Source organism: Bufo gargarizans, chromosome 6 (assembly GCF_014858855.1).
Source record: "Bufo gargarizans isolate SCDJY-AF-19 chromosome 6, ASM1485885v1, whole genome shotgun sequence".
Lineage (NCBI taxonomy): Eukaryota > Metazoa > Chordata > Amphibia > Anura > Bufonidae > Bufo > Bufo gargarizans.
Window position 1 is genome coordinate 324,173,895 of NC_058085.1, and position 11,567 is coordinate 324,185,461.

At 44.6% G+C, this 11,567-nt stretch overlaps 1 protein-coding gene across 1 annotated transcript in view; it reads right to left on the minus strand.

Annotated features, from left to right (window-relative positions):
• Positions 1 to 10,676, minus strand: part of LOC122941471 (DNA replication ATP-dependent helicase/nuclease DNA2-like) — a 126,236-nt gene extending 115,560 nt beyond the window's left edge. Inside the window, exons 1-3 of the mRNA XM_044298768.1 lie at positions 10,548 to 10,676; positions 4,945 to 5,112; positions 323 to 509 (exon numbers count right to left, since the gene is read on the minus strand). Coding sequence (XP_044154703.1) covers positions 323 to 509; positions 4,945 to 5,112; positions 10,548 to 10,630 — 438 coding nt within the window. The 5' untranslated portion in view covers positions 10,631 to 10,676. The remainder of the gene's footprint in view (positions 1 to 322; positions 510 to 4,944; positions 5,113 to 10,547) is intronic.
• Positions 10,677 to 11,567: the final 891 nt, after the last annotated feature.

Here is an 11,567-nt window from a genome sequence, read left to right on the forward strand (position 1 = left end):
AGAGCTCTCCACGAAAGTTCCTGTTTCCTGTCCTGGATGGAGGCGGTCTCTCAAGGGTGCTATCATGTGCGTAAGGGAAAAATTATTTTTTGGCAAAATTGTTCAGCTCTACCACAGTCTATTTAAATCATGCAGCCTCATAAAATAGAATGGAGTGGTGGACAAAGAGGAGCACTATCGCTCCATTGAGAAAAGGGGACCAGCAGATCTCTCCTTCCCAGGATTGCAGAGGGTCCCCAAAATTGGACCCCGCCATCCGTTATTTATCACCTATCCTGTTTGTTAATAATTTTATATACATATCCATACTAAAGAAACAAACCTTGAATTTCTCACTCAGCACTGATCTCCGTAAGCATCGAATACCATTTGCTATGCTGGTCCCAGATATGAGAAGGTCAGGGAATAATACGATATATCCAGAATCCTTGTCCACAGTCCATGTATTTGGCAGTGCTGCATTACCCTCCAGGTGAATAACATCTCCCGGTTTCACTTGAATTCCAACCCTGTATGGAAGAAGAATGTATCAGACCAAACATTCAAAACATGGCCGTGACGCCAATAAAGTAAAGTAATTTACCAGAGTCTAGCAGATCGAGAGTCATTGATTATCAGCGGCTCTCACTTCTTAGGCCAGTTTCACATAAGTGTATTCGGTCCGGGAACTCACTCTGTGAGCTCAGCTTTAATGTCTGCTCTGGAAAAATTAAAGTGGCCCTCTTATTACACCGTGAAACAAGGCCGAATTAGAGGTTTGGGCTACACAACGACCACTGCCAGGATTGCAAGGGCATCACAGTGTACCGGTGATCTCATAGAAGACGAGGCGCAAGTCTGCCGCAACCGTGATCCCTGAATCACAAAAAATCCAAATCGTATCCTCTGAAGTAAACTCGCAGCATCATAATTTGGAATGCTGTGAATCTCTGTGGCACCGCAGGTCTACTGAACTGTAGTGACGGCATTATGTCAGAACTGTTAAGTAGACTTGGGGTGAGAGCGGAATTCACAGCATTAAATCCTCATGATACTTTTAGTTCACTACAGAGGAGCAGTGTTCGGACTAGGAAATACTGCTGCCACATGGGGCGTGTTTCCTGGACTGAACACCCTCATGTGGAACTGGCCTTACTCCCCCAAAATGGACTCCAATAGGTTTCAAATCTATGTCCACGGTGATAGAGGTTGTCCTGAGAAAACCCCTGTATCTTAGTAGAGTGCAAATGCATCTCTCACTGGACTAAGTAAGTGATATAATCTTTCTTGTGTCACTCGTTATTTCCACTATATAAAATTATTGGTGATTGATTTATGGCTTATGGACACTAAAGGCTGCATCACAGTGTGATATTGTCTCAACTGAACAACTTCACTTAATAGCACCTATAAAGGTGCTTGATTCATATGTCTTTAGGAGATATTTGGCTCGGAAATGCTGAGGAAAATCCATGCAATCCAAGACTGTTAGGCCCCCTGCAGACAAGCGTGTCCGGATAAGGTGTGTTTTGCACGCGCGTGATAAAAAACTGAATGTGGTACCCAGACCCAAACTTCTTCACAGACGTGCAGGTTTGGGTTCAAGGTTGTGTAGATTGTATCATTTCCCCTTATAACATGGTTATAAGGGAAAATAATAGCATTCTGAATACAGAATGCATAGTGAAATAGGGCTGGAGGGGTTAAAAAATATATATATATATATATATATATATATATATATATATATATATATAATTTAACTCACCTTAATCCACTTGTTCGCGCAGCCGGCATCTCTTCTTTGAGGAATAGGACCTTTGATGACGTCACTACACTCATCACATGACCTTTTACCATGGTGATGGATCATGTGACTGACCATGTGATGAGCGTAGTGACGTCATCAAAAGGTCCTTTTCCTCACAGATGAAGACAGAAGAGAAGCAGTCGGGCTACGCGAACAAGTGGATTAAGGAGAGTTAAATTTTATTTTTATTTTTTTAACCCCTCCAGCCCCATTTCACTATGCATTCTGTATTCAGAATGCTATTTTCCCTTATAACCATGTTATAAGGGAAAATAATAATGATCGGGTCCCGATCGTCTCCTAGCAACCGTGCGTGAAAAATCGCACCGCATCCGCACTTGCTTGCGATTTTCACGCAGCCCCATTCATTTCTATGGGGCCTGCATTGCATGCAAAACGCACAACGAGGAGCATGCTGTGATTTTCACGCAACGCACAAGTGATGCGTGAAAATCACCGCTCATGTGCACAGCCCCATAGAAATGAATGGGTCCAAATTCAGTGCGGGTGCAATGCGTTCACCTCACGCATTGCACCCGCGCGGAAAACTGGCCTTAGGCTTAGCGGCCAGTGCTAAAAAAAACTGCAGGATTTTATGGTTTTTGTTTACATATAGATATTGTACAGTATAGGGGATACTCACCGGTGACACTGGAGCCCAGCCCACTGTCCACCCCCCAGTAAAATTACAAATATAAAACAATGAAAAATTGTCCGGCTCACAGTAATTTGCATCAACTTTTACTAATTGGTAAAAACATTTCACATAAAAATAGACAAAAATAAACATACATTTTATATATTGTCCCTTTAAGTGCGCGGCTCACGCAAAAATAATAAAAATATACAAAATAGCAGCTTCCTTATAGTTTGTTCTGGGTGTGTGATTAGTAATGTTACTTAGTATATTGTTGTACTGGCTTTCTTATGCAATCTTCTGTTAATATGCTCGTAGCACGCTCTGTTGGATAATTAGATTGTGTCCATGTTGCGGGGCTAATTGTTGTATTAGTTTGCGGTTAAATAGAAATACATGCACATATGCTCGTAGCATGCTCGGTTAGATGGTTAGTTTGTGTCCATACTGCGGGGCTAATTGTTATTAGTTTGCGGTTAGATAAAAATGCATAAACTTATGCTCAGTTGATCCCAGATTTGATTGGTCCGCAACTTGTTTCACCGTTAGCCAGTTACGGCTGGTATGTACGCTCCTTCTAAGGCTTGCCTCCTGTACTGCCAGTTCGGCTATGCCGCTTCTCAGAGCGCGTTTCCTGACGCATGCGCAGTTTGCCCGCAGGGACGCCAACCTTGTACTCGTGTCTTTATTTGCCAAAGTATCTTTGTTCACACTGCCCGTTCCTCAGCTGCTCACCAGAAGCGTTTCAAAACCATTCAGTTCCTTCCTCAGTGATTTAAAAAAATAATAATGAATTTTTATACCACTGAGGAAGGAACTATATGGTTCAGAAACGCGTCTGCTTAGCAGCTGAGGAACGGGCAGTGTGAACAAAGATATACTTTGGCGAATAAAGACACGAGTACAAGGTTGGCGTCCCATTGGGCAAACTGCACATGCGCCAGGAAACATGCTCTGAGAAGCGGCATAGCCAAACTGGCAGTACAGGAGGCAAGCCATAGAGGGAGCGTACATACCAGCCGTGAGCAACACACGATAGTGTCTAACTGTGAAACAAGTTGCGGACCAACCAAACTTGGGATCAACTGAGCATACGTGTATGCATTTTTATCCAACCGCAAACTAATAACAATCAGCCCCGCAGTATGGACACAACCTAATTATTCAACAGAGCGTACTGCGAGCATAGGAAAGCCAGTACAACAATATACTAAGTAACATTACTAATCACACGCCCAGAACGAACAAACTATAAGGAAGCTGCTATTTTATATATTTTTATTATTTTAGCATGAGCTCCGAATTTAAAGGGACAGTATATAAAATTGAAGTTTATTTTTGTCTATTTCTGCTTTATAAGGGTTTTTTATGTGAATATACTATGTGAAATGTTTTTACCAATTAGTAAAAGTTGATGCAAATTTCTGTGAGCAGAGTTACTTACTGATGATAGATTTTGAGATGTTACACCTTGGCAATTGCTGCTTCCGATGAAGCTTAGCTACCTGCCTGATTAGCTATTTAGCTTGTGAGTCCCTTAGGCCTGGGGTGTTTCCCTCCATCTGCGTCCAATATTATATACCAGGCAGGTGGTTAGGGAGCATCCCGAGTATGGTCTGCATGTACAGTGCCCCACAGTGACAATATACTTGTGGGTACGTGTGTATATATACACACACACACCTTACTGGGGGACTCAACATTGCACTGTGGTAACTCTGTCCAGTTCCCTCCCCTGATACACGGGGGGAGTGAAGTTGGCTGCAGTGTTATATATATATATGTGCATCACTGGTGTTGTTACCCCCTTAGCTCAGTACACGTCAAGTGGTGTGCCTATAGTATCACACCCATCTGAACGAAGTGGGGGTCATTTCTCACTAGTTGAGCATGGGCGATAGCAGGTGGTGTAGGTTTTTGCTTATATCCATCTCCAGCCTACCCCTGCTGCTTGTGACCTTTTTGTTTAAGACTAGGTTCACACCTGAGCATTTTACAGCGCGTTCCTACGCGCTGTAAAACGCCTTACGCCCCAAGAAGTACAGGAGCTTCTTTGGGGCGTATTGTCGTGCGTTCCCGCCCATAGACTTCAGCGGGTATGAGTCTAAATGGGCGTTTGCTTGTTTCCGCCCATTAAAAACACCCGATAAAAAACGCCATGCAAAAATCGCTTATCAAATACGCTCAGGTGTGAACCCAGCCTTAGTCCTCTGAGCGCTCAAGTGTTGCATCACTCCACACGGGGAATGTTTTATTAGGTTTCCACTCCTGTTTCCCCTGTTTTTAGTGTATATCAATAAATTACTCTTTTATACACCTCACTTTCCCTTTCTTTCCGTGAACAAATTTCTGTGAGCCAGCCAATTTTTTATTGTTTAAATATAGATATTGATTTAGAAAATTAAAAAAGGAAATAAAAAATGCTTATAAATAATATGTTAGACATAAAAAAGTTATTTAAAACAGCAGGTCATTTTCGGATGGCACATTCCCTTTGAGGATGTATTTTTTTTTTTACCAGTCATCCTTAAGAATGCAGAGTTCTGTGTCTTCTCCCTCCTGGTGAGCTGTAATAGTGAGGTGCTTCTCCTCTCTGGGCGCATACACCTCCTTCACATCCAGAACACAATATCTATTGTGCAGACCTCTGCACAGTTTAGTCCTGGGAATAATTTTCTTAGGAGGCCTACAGAAGAGAAATAGAAAAAGTGTTCACACAAATCATATAGAAAAACCCAGCACAAAGCGGCCTCTGATGTTACACTAGAGATTAACTTAAAGGGGTACACTTTCGCCAATGCGACTTAAAATTTACAAATTTACTTTTTAGTCTTGTAGCCATTTGCGACTATACCCGCCGCCGCTGCTCTGCAGTCGAATACAGCGGCGGGGCACAGGAGCTAATAGTTCTCTGCCCCGCCGCCGATGTTGTTCTCAGCAGCGCAGTGGAGAAGGAGTCTCTCCCTCCCCCCCTGTGCTGCTGCCGCCGCCTCCGCCAATAAGGAGAGAGACGGGAGGAGGAGGAGGGGATGTGGCCACTGCGCCACCAATAAAGATAACTGACCTGTTACTTATATATAACTTATATAACTGACCAGTTAATACAAATACAGGAGGCGGGTGCCGGAATCAAATAGCCGGCATCCGACAGGTGCGGTACCTGAGGGGTTAACTGCAGCGGATCGCAGCTCCCTGTCATAGAGGTCGGGTGCCGGCTATTTGATGAGAAGAACAGGAGACGATCAATTGGAGGAGGCGAGTTAAGGTACTTTCACACTTGCGTTGTTTGATTCCGGCAGGCAGTTCCGTTGCCTGAACTGACTGCCTGATCAGGCAAACTGTATGCAAACGGATGTCATTTTTTCTGACTGATCAGGCATTTTTCAGACTGATCAGGATCCTGATCAGTCTGAAAAATGCCTGATCAGTCAGAAAAATGCATTGCAATACCGGATCCGTTTTTCCGGTGTAATCAGGCAAAACGAATCAGTTTTTTTTTCCTTCTCATTTTTAAAAGGTCTGTGCATGCGCAGCCCGGAAGGACGGAGCCGGCATTCAGGCAAGTCTTCAGTTTTTTCACCGGAGATAAAACCGTAGCATGCTACGGTTTTCTCTTTTGCCTGTTAAGTCAAAATGACTGAACTGAAGACATCCTGAATGGATTACTCTCCATTCAGAATGCATGGGGATAAAACTGATCCGTTATTTTCCGGTATAGAGCCCCTGTGACGGAACTCTATGCCGGAAAAGAAAACCGCTAATGTGAAAGTAGCCAATTATTTTTTAACCCTCATTGGCACTGCCCACTGCGCCACCAATGTTTATTATATTGAGGGGGAGGCACATTGCGCCACCAATGTTGTTTATACTGGGGTGTTGGGGGGGGGGGCGCACTGCACCACCAATGTTTATTATATTTGGGGGGGGGGGTGCACTGCGCCACCAATGTTTATTATACTGGGGTGTATATAATGTTTATTATATTGACCTTGTACTAAGCATTCTGTATTAAAGAATGCTATTGGTTATAAGGAAAAATAATACAGTGAATAGACTTTCATCCTAGCAACCATGCGTGAAAAAAATCGCACCACATCCGCACTTGCTTGCGATTTTCACGCAGCCCCATTAACTTCTATGGGGCCTGCGTTGCGTGAAAAACGCACAACATAGAGCATGCTGCGATTTTCACGCAACGCACAAGTGACGCGTGAAAATCACCGCTCATGTGCACAGCCCCACAGAAGTGAATGGGTCCGGATTTAGTGCGGGTGCATTCCGGTATTTTGAATGCCGGATCTAGCACTAATACATTCCTATGGGGGAAAATGCTGGATCTGGCATTCAGGCAAATCTTCAGTTTTTTTCGCCGGAGATAAAACCGTAGCATGCTGCAGTTTTATCTTTTGCCTGATCAGTCAAAATGACTGAACTGAAGACATCCTGAACGGATTACTCTCCTTCAGAAAGCATGGGGATATGCCTGATCAGTTTGTTTCCAGTATTGAGCCCCTAGGACAGAACTCTATGCCGGAAAAGAAAAACGCTAGTGTGAAAGTACCCTAAAATATTACGTTTAAATCCCCCCTTTCCCAATTTTACATATAAAATATATAAACAATAAATAAACATATTACATAGTGCTGCGTCCAAAAAGTTCAAACTATTAAAAAATATCCCTTATGCGGTGAGCATTTGCCATTTTTTAGTCACCTTGTCACCCCAAAAAATAGGATAAGACTGTTCTATTATGGGCCAAACGTTTCATAAAATGCAAAATGCACACGGCTTTTTTTGGTGTTTTAATTATTTTTTTTCGCGGTATTGAGTATCGCAATACTTTTTTATGGTGATGAAAGCGAAACAAAATTTTGGTATCAAAACAACCCTACGCCGATCTGATCGGCGTAGCGTTGTCACAATACCAAAATTTGGATTCGGTGACAAAAAATTCGATTTGGCTCCTACATTTTTCAGTTCAGGAGCCAATGACAACTAGGTATTTTTTTTTAGTCTGGAGCACTGTTGTGTCAGCAATGCTGTTGGTGGTCTCGGCTTCAGCAGGCCGATGCTCCTGTTCACAGCAGGTGACTGCTGCTTCCCACTGAGAAAACTACATTTGACAGAAGCCCTTTGTGTCTCCTAGCACCTTTCTGTACAATCTCATAAGCCCAGGCAAGTGCTGTGTGTGTATGGGAAGACCAGTGCCAGCACCAGCTCACTTTAGGACCTTCTGGCTGAGTGGTAAGGAAGTTATTGCTGGCTTGGGAGCTGTGTCCGTCTCATTTCCTGCAGGTGCCAGCTGTGTTACCCTGTTCTAACGTCCAGGAACGGAGTTATCAATGCTGACTGCGACATCCATGTGATTAGAGGGAGAGAGCTCCATCTCACCCCATCAGACCCCCTGTGAGGCAATCGCAGGGTGCCGAGGGATTGTCATGGCAGCACGGGGGTCTGCCAATGGCCTCCAGACCTGCAGTGGACCAAGGCCTTTAACGTCCTGCAGAACAACACATAATTGGTGTCATCACGTCTGTAACGACCCCTACAGTAAAATTATCTGTTTATTTTTCCCCATCTGTAAACACTGGGGAAAAAAAAATAATAATAAAAGACAAAACTGCTGTTATTTTGTTCATTTCACCTCTTGAATAATGCAATAAAAAGTGACCAAAGTCATATGTATCACAAGTTAAAAAAAAAGAAAGGGGACTATAAATCTGGCAATGCTGTAACGGTACTGAGTCACAGACCCAAGTTGGTCATGCCAATAAAAGAAAGTGCAAGGAAGACAGCATCCTTAAGGGGTTAAATTCCAGCCAGCCCTTGCACTCCTGGTCACCGGCATAGATAATTTACTGATGCAGGTCTTGTCCACGTAGACCCCCCCCCACACAATAAGTAAGACATGGAGAGACACCACGTCATGCTGAGTGGGACAGCAGCCAAGGACCCCATTACTGCTGGGTTCTGGTAGGGGGGCTCCATCGCAGATTACAGCTACATACTGAACAGAAAGAGGGGATTTCGCGGCAGAAGTAAAGCTGGCCTAAAGGTGGTTACATGCGGCGTTTAAGGAAAAAAACTGCAGTTTTTGAAGTGTCAGCACACTGAATGAAAAAAGCTGGGGGAAAAAACATGACCAAAAAACCCCCCGTACAATTTATGACTGAAAAGAAAGAAAGAAAAAAAAAAAACCATGTGAAGGAAACCAGACCCAATACTCGCTGGTATCAGGCTGCACTACTGTGCTGTGCAGTGCAGTGCGCAGCGGTGTCTCCACGCCAATCGAAGGGTATGGCCGCACGGTATTATTTTTTTTTTTTTTTGGGGGGGGGGGGGAAGGGAAGTCTGTCTGTACATGAGGAGTCGGCTGTCTGTAGTTGTTCTGGGGGTCTCGCTGTACATGAGGAGTCGGCTGTCTGTAGTTGTTCTGGGGGTCTCGCTGTACATGAGGAGTCGGCTGTCTATAGTTATTCTGGGGGTCTCGCTGTACACGAGGAGTCGGCTGTCTATAGTTGTTCTGGGGTCTCGCTGTACATGAGGAGTTGGCTGTCTATAGTTATTCTGGGGGTCTCTCTCTGTATAAGGAGTGGGCTGTCTATAGTTATTCTGGGGGTCTCTCTCTGTATAAGGAGTGGGCTGTCTATAGTTATTCTGGGGGTCTCTCTCTGTATAAGGAGTGGGCTGTCTATAGTTATTTGGGGGTCTCTCTGTATAAGGAGTGGGCTGTCTATAGTTATTTGGGGGTCTCTCTCTGTATAAGGAGTGGGCTGTCTATACTTATTCTGGAGGTCTCTCACTGTATAAGGAGTCGGCTCTATAGTTATTCTGGGGGTCTCTCTGTATAAGGAGTCGGCTGTCTATAGTTATTCTGGGGGTCTCTCTCTGTATAAGGAGTCGGCTGTCTATAGTTATTCTGGGGGTCTCGCTGTACATGAGGAGTTGGCTGTCTATAGTTATTCTGGGGGTCTCGCTGTACATGAGGAGTGGGCTGTCTATAGGTATTTGGGGGTCTCTGTATATAAGGAGTGGGCTGTCTATAGTTATTCTGGAGGTCTCACTGTATAAGGAGTCGGCTCTCTATAGTTATTTGGGGGTCTCTGTATATAAGGAGTGGGCTGTCTATAGTTATTCTGGAGGTCTCTCTCTGTATAAGGAGTCGGCTGTCTATATTTATTCTGGGGGTCTCTCTCTGTATAAGAAGGAGTGGGCTGTCTATAGTTATTCTGGGGGTCTCTCTCTGTATAAGGAGTCGGCTGTCTATAGTTATTCTGGGGGTCTCGCTGTACATGAGGAGTTGGCTGTCTATAGTTATTCTGGGGGTCTCGCTTTACATGAGGAGTGGGCTGTCTATAGGTATTTGGGGGTCTCTGTATATAAGGAGTGGGCTGTCTATAGTTATTCTGGAGGTCTCACTGTATAAGGAGTCGGCTCTCTATAGTTATTTGGGGGTCTCTGTATATAAGGAGTGGGCTGTCTATAGTTATTCTGGAGGTCTCTCTCTGTATAAGGAGTCGGCTGTCTATAGTTATTCTGGGGGTCTCTCTCTGTATAAGAAGGAGTGGGCTGTCTATAGTTATTCTGGGGGTCTCTCTCTGTATAAGGAGTCGGCTGTCTATAGTTATTCTGGGGGTCTCTCTCTGTATAAGGAGTCGGCTGTCTATAGTTATTCTGGGGGTCTCTCTCTGTATAAGGAGTCGGCTGTCTATAGTTATTCTGGGGGTCTCTCTCTGTATAAGGAGTGGGCTGTCTATAGTTATTCTGGGGGTCTCTCTCTGTATAAGGAGTGGGCTGTCTATAGTTATTCTGGGGGTCTCGCTGTACATGAGGAGTCGGCTGTCTATAGTTATTCTGGGGGTCTCGCTGTACATGAGGAGTCGGCTGTCTATAGTTATTCTGGGGGTCTCTCTCTGTATAAGGAGTCGGCTGTCTATAGTTATTCTGGGGGTCTCTCTCTGTATAAGGAGTCGGCTGTCTATAGTTATTCTGGGGGGTCTCTCTCTGTATAAGAAGGAGTGGGCTGTCTATAGTTATTCTGGGGGTCTCTCTCTGTATAAGGAGTCGGCTGTCTATAGTTATTTGGGGTCTCTGTACATAAGGAGGGAGCGAGACCATTACCTGTCCCTGGCCTTCTCGTCTAAGTCTGTGAAGCTTCTCTCCATCATCATCTCCAGCAGCTCGTCCTCGCCGGGAGTCTCCATGGCTCATGCACTGTGTACGCCGAGACAAGAAGCCGGCTGTGCTCTAGTCGTTCCCGCACACAGGCTGTCACTTAGCGACCGCCCATTCAACCATCCCGCGCTGTCAGAGACGGCGGCCTGCAGGGTCCAAAACTGAAAACGCGAAGGTAGGATTCAGCGCGGGAAATGGGAAGGAGTACTGCACTGTTGTGCACTGACTGGAATATGGTTAGTGTTTGTGAGGCTGCGGTGTGTTGGTCACTTGCCAGGCACGTAAAGCTGCTGGATTTCAGGAAACGTGTCAGTCTGAATGTGGCCCCATTCATTTTGAGTATTCTGCGATCTTTGGCCCCGCTGCATGTGTTGACCAATGTGCCATCGGGGGGAAATGTTATTATTGCACTGCTTCCAATTACACATAGAGCTTGTCTTCGTGAGACCTATAGGGTTAATAAGACATGCACTAATTGGACATGAACACGAAATTTTGCGGGTAATTCACACGTGGCGGCTATAACTGCAAATCCCAGCGTTGTACATTACCGGCGAAGTGGATGAGATTGTAAGCAATCCCACCATAAAAAAGGGTATTTTCTTTCCGCGTCCGTTCTGGTTTATTTGCGGACCGTATGCGTAACTATTCATTCCAAGGGGTCCACAAAAAAAATTAATTGAGATTACTCCGTGTGCATTCAGTTTCCGTATATCCGTTCCACAAAAAAATAGAACTTGTCCTATTATTGTCCGCATTACGTACAAGGATAGGACTGTTCTATTAGGGGCCGGCTGTTCCGTTCCGCAAAATACGGAATGCACACGGACGTCATCTGTATTTTTTGAAGATCGCAAAATGCATACGGCCGTGTGCATGAGCCCTAAAAGTGCTCTCTAGGTAGTAATGAGACCATCATAGTGCCCCTCAGAGATTATGATGCCCCTTCAGTGCTGTGACACACAG